Source organism: Helicoverpa zea, chromosome 4, assembly GCF_022581195.2.
Source record: "Helicoverpa zea isolate HzStark_Cry1AcR chromosome 4, ilHelZeax1.1, whole genome shotgun sequence".
Classification (NCBI taxonomy): domain Eukaryota; kingdom Metazoa; phylum Arthropoda; class Insecta; order Lepidoptera; family Noctuidae; genus Helicoverpa; species Helicoverpa zea.
In genome coordinates, this window is record NC_061455.1 from 5,055,370 (window position 1) to 5,072,184 (window position 16,815).

General features: G+C 33.4%; 1 protein-coding gene across 2 annotated transcripts in view; it reads right to left on the minus strand.

The window, feature by feature from the left end:
• LOC124630003 overlaps positions 1-16,815 on the minus strand; it is a 41,729-nt gene that overhangs the window by 1,340 nt on the left and 23,574 nt on the right. For both annotated transcript variants that reach the window (XM_047163705.1, XM_047163704.1), the window contains exon 4: positions 6,793-6,894. In XM_047163705.1, the coding sequence (XP_047019661.1) occupies positions 6,793-6,894 (102 nt within the window). The remainder of the gene's footprint in view (positions 1-6,792; positions 6,895-16,815) is intronic.

The following is a 16,815-nucleotide window of genomic DNA, read 5'->3' on the forward strand; positions in this document are numbered from 1 at the left end:
AAAATAAACTATAAATAACTATATTCTCTTCTTAGCATGATTTCCATCATCATTATGAGTAAATTAAAAATAAAAACCGCAAGAATCACATCTCGACTTCGTTGGATGAAATCAGACCACCTACTGACACTATTTGCTCCTATAAATCATATCTTAATGACGTCAAAGAAAGAAAAATTAAATTAAGAATACCAGCATACTGCAAACTTTTAGTCGGCCGATAGTTTGTTTAGGCTCGTAAATCACTATGAAGTTGAATTTTATTTTATTTAATGAAGTTGTATTTAACCGGCATCAAACTGAGTAAACACTTTGATTTAAGTAATTCAGGATTTTCTTATAAACTAAAATTGACCAACCATCGGGCCAACTGTCGGCCGATTATTTAGTCTGCAGTGTGTTCTAAATATTATACTTTCAAATTAAACTTTTAACAAAAACGGTAACGTTCATTTGATTGGTTTCGATATTTCGCTAAACTAACCACAAGGTTATAATGAAAATAAATGTAAAGTCAATGTACCTACAATAAATTGCTTGCAGTCCGATAAGGTTTTTGTCTCGATTTCATTTCTATTGTACCGATATTAATAATGTGCTTTTAAAAGACAGTTTAAGTGTGTAATGTATAACATTTTTTTATAATAGGCCTTGGAATTTCAATTCTATTTGTAAACCTGCAACAGTTATTATTTTCTCATTTAATCACTTCTGTAAGAACTCTTACTGATAGCTTAATCTTTTGGTATCTTCACTTTTCAGGTTGAGAGAACGACCTTTTTTGTGTTTCCTAACCACGTAACTTATCCAAGTATGTTTTATGACACGGTTGTGTCGTTATTATTATAATCCGGCATTTCGGCTACTTACTTATTTGGCAGTGGAACAGTAGCCAACTTGCTTAGTCATGACTCGTGAATTCCGTGTTTACCAAATTCATGCATTGCACCAAAACACTGAATGAATCATGATTATGATTTATTTATAAACTATTTCATGCTTTATGACTTTAATAAGTATTAAAACTGTTCTAAAGACTCTGTTAATAAACTGCATGGATCTGTCTCATCATCAATATTATGCCCTTATTCAAATTTAATATTTGGGGTCGGCGCAGCATGTTATCTTCTGCCATGCTTTCCTATCGGGCGTCATCTCACAAGTAAGTACTTAATACTCTATGCAGCCACACCGTCTTTCACAAAATCCATCTGACGTTTTTCTGATCATCCTCTTCCTCTATATCTATTAGGTATTGTGCATTTATTAATCAGTATTTTTTTGAATGATCTATTCCTATACCTACTTCTTTACCGTAAGGCGTAAAGGATACCCCTTTAAACTTACCAGTGTTTGTTCACGGTTGTAAAAGAACCTCATCAAAGAAAACCTCAAAATCGTTACTAGACCGAAACAAAGGCATTCATCTCATTGTTTATCCGCGCTAACAATTTAATACAAAATATTACAAACACATTCAATATACCAAGAATAATCACTCAAGTAAACTTATATCAGTATTGAAGAGTGCTTCTAATTATGTACAAGGGAATTTGGGACTTAGTGAATAAGTTTAAGGTTTAAAATTGCACGGGGTCGTTTGTGTCGGATTTCACGCTTGTCGGCTCGGAAATGCACAAAGTTTCCTTTTGTGGCGTTTCTCATAACTTGATTTGTGACGGGGCAACCCTTCAGCCGGGTTCCGGCGTGGCGCCGCTACGGCGAGACGCGTCACTTCCGTCATGGAACTGCCCCATTTATAAGAGTTAGCGATTGTAATATTATTGATACTTATTTTGGTGATACTGCTAAGTTCTCAAATATTTTAGGGGGAGTTTATAAATAGATTTCTGAATCATCACAATGACTTTTCTGTCCTAACGATATTTTACAAAGGTCGCATCACGTGCTTATGAGTGATCTCATTTTCTTGAAGAATAATATTTTAGTTTAAAATGCATATTCACCAGTGTTTAAGATCAACTGACTGACTGAGATCATTTACATATGTTGCTAAAGGGTGAATTTTTGTCCTAGAATTCAACCCTCAAACATACCAATTCAAAAAGGCAATTACCAAAAAAAAGTTTCAAACGCTCATCGCTTCTGTCTACGCTCCTCAACATAACCTGTCCTTTACACAGAACAAGCGATGCACGTATTACAGACGTGCAAAGTTTTAAGTCAGACAAGAAGTCGTGTTCATTAAGAACAAACCTAGAATTTAATTCGTGTTACAGTTTAAACTGACTTGATGCTAGACGAGTCGGTTTTGGATCTTTGGTAGTAGGTATGTTAATTTTGAATAACTTGACTGTACCTGATATGGAATGTTCCAGATATATTTTTTACCTATTTATATTTCATGTACACTTTTATATCGACTCTTTACTTAGTTGGCAGTAATGCGAATACTATGTTCAAGAAACACTTTTTAAATGCAACTTACCATACCTTATTTTTGCCATCGCATCAATATTCTAATCAATAAATATGTCGCTTTTTAAACTCACCGCCAAAAGTACTTCCTGTATTTATCCCGGACCATAAAAAAAAGGAAAAGAAAATTACTCAAAAATATTATTACTTTGTGGACAAACTTTCTTTGACAACAGTTCTTTTCTAAGAAAACAAACAATTTCCTCATAAAACAGAATCCATGTCTAAGCTGTCACAGTAAAAAAGCTTATGAAACTGTCGCGCCGGGGAACTTTTCAATACGTATCCGTTTTTCCGCCCTTTGTTAAAACAATTGTCATCATACAAGAAACGAACAAAACTATTTCATAAAGATAAATATTTATTTTTCAAGCAACAATGATTTAGTGTTAAATAAAAAAGGGTCATTCAAAAATCGAGCATTTATACAAAACACATCACTAAAAGGGTTCTAATGTGAACCCTTTAATAAACACAAACAACGCCCTATTTTTGTGTGAGCAAACATATAAATATGCATTAGATAAATATCAGAGGTCTGGCTAGGAATGGCAGAGGAAGGGTTCAATTAATTTCATAAGTCCAAACTCTTTTATTAAATTATAAAATGTGCGCAGCCTACGGACTTGTGATATGTCAATTTCATAATTAAAATGCATTTGACCGTGTAGGGAGGGCCCACGAGATTATAAGTACGCAAATTGAATATTCAACCCGAAAAGTGAACCCGGTTGAAAGTGAACCCAAAAATATAAATGAAGTCATCGGGAAATTTCGTCAAACACAATTAAAATGTCCGTTATGAATAATTTAATCTCATACTGCTGTTTTGTTTTATTAATTTGATGAAACCTTTAATTTGAGTGAGTGTTTGTTTGATTGTGAAAACGCTTTAGGTCTATGTTTATTACATTTTAAATTGCAATTTTTAATGTGTGTATTTCTATAAATTGTAAAAAACAGAGAATGATTATACAATCTCTTCAAGGGGTTTTCTAAAGAACAACGCACATAAATTCAATTTATTAAGTGCATATTATTATCTATCAACGAGTATCTGTGAGGTTGCATTTCAGGAACAATAGCTGTTGAAACTAACAGACATTACAAAATCTATGACTCAGCAATACACGTCACTTGAACTGCTTTATTACATTTCCTATACAAAATATTACAACCAACCTATATTAATTGATAGATTAATATAAGTTTATAACTTGACGTGTCAAAACGCAGGGCCCTCAGGTCAATTGAATTGTTTGTAATCTATAAGGCTGGCTACATACCTCGCGACTTAGTCAACTGGCCGTGATTCGAATCAGCTGACTCGTTCACATTAAATCAGTTTTTGTATGATTTCGCTTTACTCATTGGAGTTCCCGTGTCTATAATGTTAAAGGGTGATTCAGTGTCGGTGCATTTTAATAAGTAATTAACCTTTTTACTGTATCTTACTTTTTGTGGAAATTGTAAATCGGTTTACACTGATCAAAAATAGTAGTTACATAGTCTTTGAACCGCAAATCTTGAATGCAATTATCTAAATGATAATTGATTTACATCTCATTTACTCCAACGAATGATTACAATTATGAGAATAGGCATGATGACAGTAATCAAAAATCATTAAAATAATATATTTATTAAATTAAACTTGAAGCTTGGAATATAAAACGCGCATTGTTTTCTTTATTAATAATGCGATTAATATGTATTTTTATAAAATAAAATTACGAAATAAGGCAATCCGCCATGATATCTTGAACACCAATCAGAGCTCGTGACGTCATCTCTGAAAACAACTCGCGCGAAAGCGCGCGAACGTCACATTTCGTTATTGTGAACTTCCACTGCAATCTTTGTTTTTAATTATTTAATTGTTTATAACATGAGTTATGGAGCCCGGATTTATCAAGGCAAACAGCGCTAATTTGCCTAGAATTGATATCATAATGCTGGGAGAGTTTTTCGCATCAAATAAAGATTTTTGTTCAGCTGAATTTAGAAATGTTAAAAGTTCCATGTAAGTATACTAGTTTAATTAAAAAAAACTTCCATGTAAGTGTATTAGTTTAATTAAAAAAACTTCTATGTTAGAATATTAGTTTAATTAAAAACAATTTTAGTTATAAATAATTCCTTAAAATTACTTTTGACAATGTATTTGTTATCAGGTGTAAATGTTAATGAAATCTATTATCATGGTTCTACCCTTTATTTATAAATTGATTTTTCTTTTAGGTCCTCCAGGCCATTCTTTGGTGATGACGCTGTGAGTTACGTACAGCTGAAACGCAAAAAATAAAACAAAAAAATAAACTTGTACCCTGGGCAATATTGCTTTTGAATCTCGCCTTGCAAGTTTAAGCCACTTGTTTCGTATTTTTTTATTGTGAGGAACGTACACAAATAACTTATCAGGAGTTGTTTTGGATGTGTTCTTACACTGGGGGACCCCACAACACCTATGCACTTTCGAATTCATATTTAATAACACAAAAAACTTAATTATTGCACGAGCGTTGTTTACTTGCGTCTTGTAATTTCAGTCGTGACGTCACAAGTGACGACATGACACTGACAAGCGTTTTCGCGCCGGATTCAAAGTGGACAGAGAAAAATGCAATTATTTGATAAAAAAACTTCGCATTTTCTTAAAATTAATAATTTTTCATATAAAATAGACGTATACCTACATCATACAAAGGAATTTAAAAATTTGTCATCATGCCTATTGTAAAGAGGTAGAGGAGCTTATCTTTCACGCGAATTTGAAAGGTGGTAACGGTAACCACTCACTAGAGAGACTCGCCCCTTCATCTCACGATCTATTGTCTAACTATCTCCGTGTACAAACAGCCTAATGCCAGACTTGTTCCGGCAAGTTCACGTACAAGTGACCTTCATAATGCCGGATCAGAAAGCTAGCATTCGTTTCCCTATTAAGTTTATTTATAATTATTTTCTTTGTCCACTATTGTCAAATCAATCACGACTTTCAACATGTAACTATTGTAAGTTCTTAGTGTCGGTATCAGGTACTGCATCAGTAATACAAACTTTGGCAACCGACCTCGTTTTATTGACGAGTTTTGTCAATTAATGAATATTTATTGTTTACCTGTAATTGGATGTAATTGATGAAAATTGATTGTTGGCAACAAAGGATTTGTACTTATAGAAATAAACACTTTTCAATTTTATGATTACATTTCAAGTAATAGTATTAAATATATATACTTTGAGAAACTAAATTAACGTTCAAGTGGGTTTCCTTCAAAATGAATATCGTTAGATATTAATCGCTGAGACGGATTGCTTCTGTCACACCTCTTACCAAGATCGTGCAGTAGTCAGGATCACGATTAATTTGACACTACTATTGTACAGATACTGTCTAATTAAAAAGCTATTTATATTGCTCTACAATGCTATATAATAATTACATTGCCAATTGTTATTTGAGGTACATTAGTAGCTAAGTACTACGGGCGTCGGCAGTGCAAACATGCGTATTATAGTGCAACGCGCAGGTAATAAAATAAAACATATAATAATTCATTCGTTTATTTATAAATCATAAATAACATGGGCTCTCACAAACACACTTATATAATACAAAATATTTTTTCAGCTCAGTGTACATGTACATGCTTGATTTTTTTGCTATTTTTATACAGGATCTGGTTTCCCATATCCCCACTACAGGTTCAGCTAAATAACCAAAACTCCCGTGGGAAAGTATGAAGATACATGCAGTTACTACCCATGCAATTATATTACACTACAGCAATATTTAACAAAAATAATTTACAATCAATATGCTATTCTCCAATTAATGGTTTTTGGTAGAATAACATATTAAACAGTTACATTTATTTGTACAAACTTGTAACACGAGATTAGGAAGTATTCAACTTTAAGATCAAGTTAGTTTAGTACTCCAGTCTTCATCATTTATCTATTATATACTTACAGTAACTCATACATAAATTAACTATTTCAGATAATTTCGGTATGTCGAAATTATCCCAAACATAACCTACACAACAACTAAGTTTTTCAGCCACCATTTTGTTAGTAATTCTTTAATTCTGTGAAATCATAAATCCAAACTAAATATTTACCTAAATTTGAAATTTAAAAAAAGAAAAAGAGTCCTGTTTGACTATTCCTTGTCAGAAATTGTCGAACAGGGGTCTATTTCCTGACAAAGTTGGGCATGACCCCCTTTTGGGTCAAAATGCCACTACAAAAATATTTTGGACCTGAATCTCGTGTTACAATTTGTATTTCTATATTAGTGCTAACTACATTTGGACTAGGGGGTCATTCATCGGCCGTAGGGTTTACCTTGGGAGCCGGGGGGCACAAAGCCGTAGCCTGATGCTCCTACGACCACGCCGCTGGTTTGGGAGGGGTCACCGCTGGGGGATGGAGGGAACAGCACTGGACCTGGAATTGTTCGAAATATTTTGTTAGTTAGATAGCATTAAAAAACTTTTGAACTTGTCATCATGTAGGAAAACAATTTAAAGACTTTCGAGGACTTAAATATTTATAGACAAAATAATTGTACTGAATTAAAATTTTGAAACATTTTATATTTGTAATTTATTAGTGGCCTGTTTGGGGTCTATTCAAGTGATATTAAAGTAAAGTATTTCTTAAACATTACCCATAACCTTAAACCAACCTCAGCATTTAACATTCTTAGAATTCAAAACGAAAACGAACAAAGGAACGTTTCTTTTTAATCAAACAGACAAAGCGATTATAATCGACCTGTCAGTTCAAAGATCACATAGCAATCATTATGAATTTGTCAGCAGTCTGACAAAAGTAAATTCTTTAATCGTTAATCAATTGTCAAGATTTTATCAATTAGGTAAACGTAACTTTGACAATGACAAAAATGGAACACTGACACTTCGGTTAAGTGATAATTGAACGACAATGGCCTTTAGAAAAAAGAAGGGGGGAGAATTAATGCGTACGCGCTGTTCTGGGTCACCAAATTGTTTTAGAAGTTATTAGTAAGATATTAATGAAACTGATTGCAAGAAAGCATGCATACTTTTATAATATTAGAAGATATCAATTCAGCTTTAAGTAAAGCGAGGAAAATGCTTTATCTACAAACAACTTCCAGTAAGATTGAAAAGATAACAGAGCTGTAATCAAATCTATTATAGATGATTGCATCAGTTTTTACCTCATAGATGTTAGCCCGATAAGACAAGATAATCGAATTATACCGCTAGAAACAAAGTTTAAATAAAGGCTAGATTCTAGATAAACCGGAGACTTAGTACAAAATAGATAAACACCCTTTCCCTGATAATATAGACAAATGCTTTGCCACATTTTCATAGCGATATTATCAGCCTAAGGAGTAATTCAATCGTAATTCAAAATAAGCGAGTAAACTTTATTTATACTTTGACACTCTAATGAAGATTTGGGGCCAATAACTTAATCCGTAATTGAGATATTATGCAATTGCGTCGCATTATGTAAAATCATAAACGAACCGGATTAACATGGCATGCGATTACGATGACATTTTCACATTTCTGCTAATTAATATGAAGATTGCGAGTCGTTAAAATGCCTTGGATTTTCATATTATTCATGTTATATCTTTGTATCATACTTTCATTGAAATGATAAGGCCACACACAGTGTCACAATACACTTACGTGGTTACGCGATAATTATAATTTTCTCTGAATATTAACACTACAGTAGCTTATTACTACCGCATACTTTTTCTTCATGCAAATCCTTTTGCCAGTATCGAAGAACAAGAGTGGCCCATAGTGATATTAAGAACTAGGTTATCAAAGCTAAAACATTTAGCACAACTTAGGAAATCCGTTTCTGTGATTCCTTATACGTATAAAATGAGGAAGCTTCATAATTTCGTTATTTCCTCCTGTCAGTAGTTGAAGCCTTTATTCACATAGTTCTATTTCCTCATACCAAGCCTACAAGCCTTCATTGTATGATTACATACTTAATATTAATGATACGGTCAGTCATTCACATCAATTATGTTATTATTACAAGATTCGATTAATTGTTAAGAACATACAATAAGGTCACTGTATGATTCTTTTTTTATAAAGTCATAGCAAAACAGTGGGATTCAATTAATTAAGTAATTTAGTACACACGAAGATTTTAATGGATAACATAGGTATTTAATCTCGATATAGCAACCCCTTATTATCTCATTAAATATTAAAAATTAAGTGTAACTATATAACAAGTGATATAAATATGGTATGTTTTAGATAATAATAAAAGATATGCTTTCAAATTAAAAAGTCCTTGATAGACTTAATAATTAGCAACCAATAAATAAGTCCAAATACGTCTTAACGTTCAATTATTGCACGATTGGTTACAGATGTAAATCAGCAGCTAGTTAAGCTTTCGTTAACCTTTGAGTAACTGCTAATTATTTGTACACTGAATTATAAAGTCTATGACAAATAAGATGTTACGAGTATAATAGAAGTCGTAAAACAGAAGTTTATTACTCTAATTTGTAGTACTCAAGGATTATTTAATTGTAGCTCAATGTTTTGGCTACGATTTCTAAATACGTTTATTGAAATGTCAGTAGAATTATTAGAGGCGACAAATTGTAATTGTCTTCGGTATTTAAAACATTTTTTTTTATTTTAGTTAAGTGTAGCATAGATAACTAATGGTCATATCGGTCATGATGATCGGTTTGCTCACAAACACAATAAGTAGCTTCGATCAGGAAATCACAAAAATATAATCCATTTTATATTAATATATACCTCACTAAGTATATATAAATAAGCTTGTAACAACATTGGCGCCACATTCATGACTAAAAATAAACTTCATAAATATCAATATTAATTCTAATTAGGCAGTTATCTCAAAATTATAATAACTAATTTATTTAGAAAAATAATTATTTGTTTATTTACTAATAATAAATCAGATGCGGATGATTTAAAATGTTAATGCTCAGTAACCTTTTGATTTTACGTATTATTTTATTATTGTTTATAAGACATGTTAGATAAGGTGCATTTTAAAAGATTAAAAAATGGTTTATTAAAGATCATTAAAAACGTATTAAAATTAATAATGTCAAAGAATTTTAAATAAAATTACCACTTATATCCTGTACGATGTCACAAAAACATATAAATGGACAAACTCTTGTAGCAACAACCCAGGCCACAATTTCTCAACAATTACATCTATCAATTACAATGAAATCATTATCTATCATTACTAAATTAGGTCCCCTAAAATGAAGGCTTCTATAACCACATGATTGGCCCCTTAGGCTATTTCAGTGGCCCACATACCTTTACGCAATGAAAGTACACATTATTATAATGTTACAAACTAATAATTAATTGAGCCGTTATGACGAGAACACAATAATGTGACGAAATAATAGATTAATTGAAGGAGACCGCCTCGCACTCTCCGTGGGAGGCCTAAATGATTACAAATTTTTGTTTGCCTTAAATACATTTAAATTGCTAACAACGATTTGCAGGTAGTCATTAGACCTCTGGGCTTGACATTTACAAAACAAGTCACTTATTTAGACAGCTATTCAAAAATGATACAGCTTTATTCTAGTTTAAACTATTATTTATTTCAACTATTATGTATTAGATGTCGTCACGACTATTTGACGTCATATTTTCATAGTGTCCTCTATTTGTATGTAAAAGTATAAATTAACAATTAATTATTATTGAAAGTACTGAGGTCAGAAAAATTTAGTAATCCAACTGAAATTCATACTTGGCCTCTTTTCAAATCTGATACACAGGCTTATTAAAATATTACACGTGGTTTACTTTCCACGTTTTCCAAAACATGTTCCTTTGAACATTGTTTTATTTTAATTGCAGTTGAGAATATTTAAGATATTGCAATATTCTGACCGAGAACTCAAAAGGATCACCCAGATGGAAATTCATACCCACTTGGCATAATAAGTAATGATAGATAAGGTTATATTATTATATCTTTACCACAATTTACAACTCGAAGAGCCGCAAGCCATTTTCTAGGTAACAATTTACCTTACTATTGAATTTGTAATTCTAGGCTAGGTATATCGACCATGCAAGGATTATATTTATGCAACTCTTTACATATTATAGTTAAGTGGTTACTTCCGAGATTATTAAAGGTGTCTATAATGAATGTAATTGTCTCTCTGTTGTTGAACACGCGACATAAACGTGCATTGCGAAATATTTGTCCTTAGGAGCTAAAGTACCATTGTAGTAGGATGTCAAGCTCTGATACTAAATTGCTCATGTACTAATGTTTGTGAGTCATTTTGTCTCTTTGTTTAGACAAAATATGAAATTATATATCGACGGGTAAAAGGCAAAAGGGGTCAAGCACCACAGATCATATTGTTCAGGAGAGTAAAAAGAAAGTTTTAAAAAATAATATCTCTTTATTGCTTTATTGAATCACATCACAATCTTCAGAAAAGTTTACTAAAATACAATGTTCTTTAATAATTTTACATCAAAATAAGCCTGAGATCAATAGTTTCAAAGATAGATGTCGCTTGACCCCAGGTTTTAACCATGTTTATCGCTTTCGCGAGGGGTCAAGCACCAATATCTAATATTGGAATATTTAGATTTTGGCCTAAGCTCCAGGCGCTGGCGCGCGCTTAGTGGATCAAATGCAACGTAATGAAAATAAAATTATTTAAGAAAGGGGCCAAGCGCCAATTATGTTTAGTTGACAATTTTTACTATTGGTGTAAGCGACGTTATAGTTATTAAACAAATAAAAGAAAAATGGATACAAACGACATATTTACTTCTAATATTGTTTTTAACATTATGCCAAATGACAAGGCGATACAAAAACGTAATACACAAAATGGTCCTTCAACCAAGCAAGGTAAAGTTGGTGTCGCTTGAGCACTTTTGGCAAGTATCGATTTGGCACTTCAGTACAAATAATTCTTTGGTGCAAGTGACTTTTTTTCATGCTAGGAAAACGATATTACGACCATTCGAAAGAGAAAAAATAGCGGATTTGGGGTCAATAAAAAAGTTAAAATCGCAAAATGTGGCGCTTGACCCCTTTTGCCTTTTTACCGTCGATATATACAAAATTATATTAAACACATTATTTAACATAGCATAAGATTGGTTTCGATGAACACTAGCGAGAAAATCAAAAGAAACATTTGAATGACATAGACATTTTCTACTTACTTATTTCTAACTACTTACGAGAAAAGTTGCCATACAAATGTTTGTATTAAGAAGAGATCGTACCATCGTTTGATAGTTGAAGAGAGATCCGTAATTGACAGTAAAATTAAATACTAAAAATAATGGCTGATAACAAACCCCAATCTAACCACGCATAAATCTATAGAATAACATTTAAAAATTAACGCAACGATCATGCTCTAATTGCAAAGCGAGGCATCACCATGACATTGAAGGAACTAAACAGAGCGCGTGAATGTATTAGCAAATGCTACGCTAATCGTGACTGCAGCTAGAAACAATTAAATTAACCACACTTACATGATATTATCTAGTTTATATTCTACTGCTATGTAATTAAAATTTCAGACGAAACTATGATAAAGTTTGCTTCTTTACTTACTTTTTTAACTTAGACTTTAGACCAATTATGTTGTTTAGATAGACGGATATTCCGAAATAGTATTGTCTCTCGTAATAATATTATGATCTTTTTGTATGTTATCTATACGAGTATAGAAGAAGTATAGTTCTTCTTTTGCTTTTGTGTTGATGTTGATATATTTATGCTTATCACTTTCGATCTTCCATCTATAATATAAAAATGAATCGCAAAATGTGTTGGTAAGCGCATAACTCAACAACGCCTGGACCAATTTGGCTAATTCTTTTTTTGTTGTGTTTGTTATTGTCAGGAGAAGGTTCTTATGAAAAAAAAAATAGGGTAAAGTAGAGAAGTCAGTTGACGGGAGCGAGCCGCGGGCAAAAGCTAGTCCTTAAATAATTTCAACATTAACTTTTTATGAATTGGCTTCCAAAACACTCATTTAACTAAAAGGGATGTCCGATACTGATCTCTTTATGAGGTCCTTGTATCTATAGATTTCATTCACATAGTAAACTCCCAATAGTTATTACATTCGTATTTTCGATCGACACCTTTACGAAATCGGATAGATTTGAGTCAATAAATACACGTCTTATAAAATGCAAATTTTATGTTAGTCGCGTGATAAGTTAATTAAATCAATTCTATTCGTATATGGAAGTTGAAGAAAAACAGTGCCCTGTGGTGAAAAAGGTCATTTATATATCGATTTGTTTATTTTATAAATAAGTCCTTATTGACCGTTTTTCAGAGTCAATTTACGGGTCTTGTTTTTTATAGACCCGGAGTGCTGCTGTGTATTTAGCAATGCACTTTGCATAAAGTAAACTGTGCCAAACATGGGATTGTAATATTTTGGTCCTACAGACAAATAGGTATGCCAATTAGTAGGTAGTTATTGTTCTTTGTTGCTGTACCTTTACTTGCGAAATGCTAAATACATATAAATGCTGAGGCTTACCAAAAATAAAGGCGGACTAAGGATAGTTCAAGACGTTTTTGTTGAAAAATTATATTAATTATGTATACAAAGTAGGCTGAAAGGAACAAATAGAAAATAAATGTAAATGCTTTAAAGCATACAAAACCGTTTCAAACTTAAATGCCAACCAAAACATTCAAAAGCGAAATCCACACAAAATCATATAACATGCAAAGTTTATTTGTTTAGGGACACAAGCTGTAGCCATAATTAATTCTGATAGAGGGATGCGTTTGTCAAACGCGGACTTGCAAAATGTCCTCGGTTTTTGCTCGGCGAAGCATGATTCTGTCATTAGGACCCTTCTAAGAGCGTGTCATACTGCGGTTACGCACGTTAAATTTGAACGGAAAATATGCCATGGCTAGGTGACCAACGAGAGCATGTATGGCTTAATTTGTCTCGTTATAGACAAGTGGTGTTAAATTGATAAGTCATTTTGTTCTTATCGTGGAGTCATCGATATGGAAAATCGACTTCGACTTAGATATAATAGAAGATATGATGAATAGTACAGAATTTTGGTAAACTTTTAAATGGAACTACAGAAGACATCTGCTCTTTCAACAGGAAAAAAAATTACCAGTGTCTATTTGATAGCAAAAGCGAGGCAAAATGGCATGTATTCTGAAATTCAGTGATAGCGGCCAAAGGTTAATGTCATCAGAAACTAGTCATCTATACGTACAGGAAACTCAAACAGATGCATTTTAATATAAAGCAGGCAGCCTGGTGCGACATAAATCTGACAGAAGTACGAAGAGATCAACCACAGGACGGCGGTATTACGTACTATGTATGGTAGGAAATCTTAATTCCCTGATTATGTGACACTTATGTATTAAGTGTTTTCTAATTTTATATAATATTTAACGGTGAACTAGTTAGCGTATTAGCGTTACATTTAACAATTACAAATAAGCAAGAAAGACATCGTGAGACAAATGTGTCACAATATTTACACTCGTGAAGAAAACACGTGTTTCTAACATAAACAACCAAAATCATGTGTGTATTACACTGTACAGACGAAGGCCCAAGTTTGTGTCACATTGAGTATCATTTACATAACTTTAGTGACTTTTAAATACACGCACACTAAGAAAATGTTTTAGGAACACCGTAACGTGCACCTACTAATGCTTCACTCTTAAGTAATTAGGTACTGGATAATATGACAAAGCAAAGTCAAAATATAATACAGAAAAAATAATGTAAAAGCACCGAGAATAAAATACATAGGTATGTCAGTTTGTCGGTCATTAAACTCTCGCATTATAAATGATCCCGCATTTTCACACAGTTAATAATAATGTTTCAGAATATGACAAATTCTAACTTTGACCTTTGTAATTAATTTTCTAAACAATTGCCACAAAAACATAAGGTGGTTATTAAATATTGTTTCTTTGAGTATTGTAACTTTGTAACCAACGGTGAAGTAGAAAAGTTATTTTTCGTGACTCACTAATCAATTTTACAGAACGCCCTTGTAAAATACAGACGTATCGCAAAAAGTAGGTATTTATCTGTTTTTATGTACGAATTGCTCTAGTATTATTGCCTATTATTTATTCAAAAAACAGCAATTTTCTCCGAATCAAATTGAAATCATATTATGAAACCCCTGTAGCTACAATATTAAAATGTATGGAAATTATGACGAATACCAAGAATTTGTCCTTCTTAAATAACGCAATATTTACCTTATTCTGATCATCAAATTAAGAGCGAAGTTTGCAAGTTCAATATTATAGGTATTAATAATAGATCAAACCGTAAATCTATACATATAATAAATCTGTAAAAAAACTGTGTCTGTACATTGAATATATTAAAAAAATAATAATTGGGTGGGGTTTAGAAACAGTAATGGAGCACAAATTCAAAAAAAAAATTCTGTCTGTTTGTCTGTATGTCTGTATGTCTGTATGTCTGTATGTCTGTTTGTTTGTACACGCTAATCTTCCGAACTACTGAACGGATTTCAATGATTTTTTCTTTGTTGTATCAGTATTAGGCCTGGTCAACATATAGGCTATAATTTATCTTCGAAACTTGAAGACCTGATGCAGAACTCCAACAGACCAATAAAACTATAAGAGATACAAATATGGTGCCGTGGCAAAAATTGTTTCATTTGATGAGCATTTTCAGCTGAGATTATAAATTTTAAGATCTGGAACACCTGATGTGGAACCCCAAGAGCCCAGCTTCTCTGTACCATATACAGGTATGCCGTTTTAGCAAAAGTTGTTCAATTTGATAAGCACTTTCTATTGACTTATACAAATTGAAGATCTAAAACACCTGATGTGGAACTCCAGGGGCCCAGCTAGACTATAGCATATAGAGGTATGACGTTTTAGCAAAAGTTGTTCAATCTGATAAGCACTCTCTATTGACGTGTAAACATCGAAGATCTGGAACACCTGATGTGGAACTTCAAGAGCAATACTACACTTGAAATGTATAGAAATGAATGTTATGAAATAGGTATAGTGAATCAAAATAAGTAATTAGTCCGTCTTTTAGATAACCCTAAAATAATGGACACGCATTTTTCTTTTCTCTCTCTCACAAATAAATAATAACGAAGATACAACAACGCTTGAATTTCGTGTTAAGTCACTGCTTAGTACAAATTTTACATACCTAGACGTGGCGTCACGAGCCTCCACTCTCTAACTTTGTTGCGTTTTATCTTCATTATTATTTTGTATATCTCTTCCAGACCTCGGGACTACAGAGTTCCAAATTTTTGGGAGGCAAACGTGGGGTCGAAGCCAACACGCTGAAGCCCTTTTGAGACAACTTTAATGAAATGGTGACACAAAACCGACGATTATCCCTTTATACACTATAGAAATGAACACAATCCAAGGTTCTGTGCTAAACTATTGCTAACTATGGAGGAAAACTACTTGGGCTATTTTGATGGGATGTTAGTGGATGACAATGTATTAGGTACATGTAAAAACGGCAGGTGGAGACTCGCCACCTCACTTACTGTAACCAGTCACTGAATAGCAACAAGAGGGCAATAGGGACATGAGCGGCTGAAGGGTGAGGATACCTCGGCGGACTTTAAACGCGGATTACGCGCTCCCTGTGCTTACCATGAGGCACCTACCCTCCGAGCAGGGCCACTAATCCTGCTCTAGTGACTCCACTCTGGACGGCCAAGCCAAGCCAGAGGCGTGAGACCTACCCCCGTCATGGTTCACTCCGACCGGCCGGAGATGGGGGACAGTATACTCTCCCTGGAGAACTCAGTATATATAGCCCCGCGGGGTCGCTACTCCCCGTCATCAGCCTCAGATGTCTTGCGGTGCATATATCTCATTATTATTGTCGTTATTATCTCAAGAGCCTTTGTCCCAATTATGTTAGGGTCGACTTCCAGTCACGATGCAACTGAGTACCAGTGTTTTACAAGGAGCGACTGCCTATCTGACCTCCACAACCCGGTTACCCCTTGGTAAGACTTACTGGCTTCTGACTACCCATAACGACTGCCAAGAATGTTCAATGACAGTCGGAACCTACAGTTTAACATCCCCTCCAAATAACGGTCATTGGTATCCAAAATATACGTAGAAAGTACATACGAACTTAGAAAAGTTGCATTGGCAGGCACTTGCCAGACCTGGAATCAAAGACGCACGCTCATACTTGAGAGATTGGTTCTCTACCCACTAAACCACCACGAATTCCACTAAGTCACCACGACTTTGTCA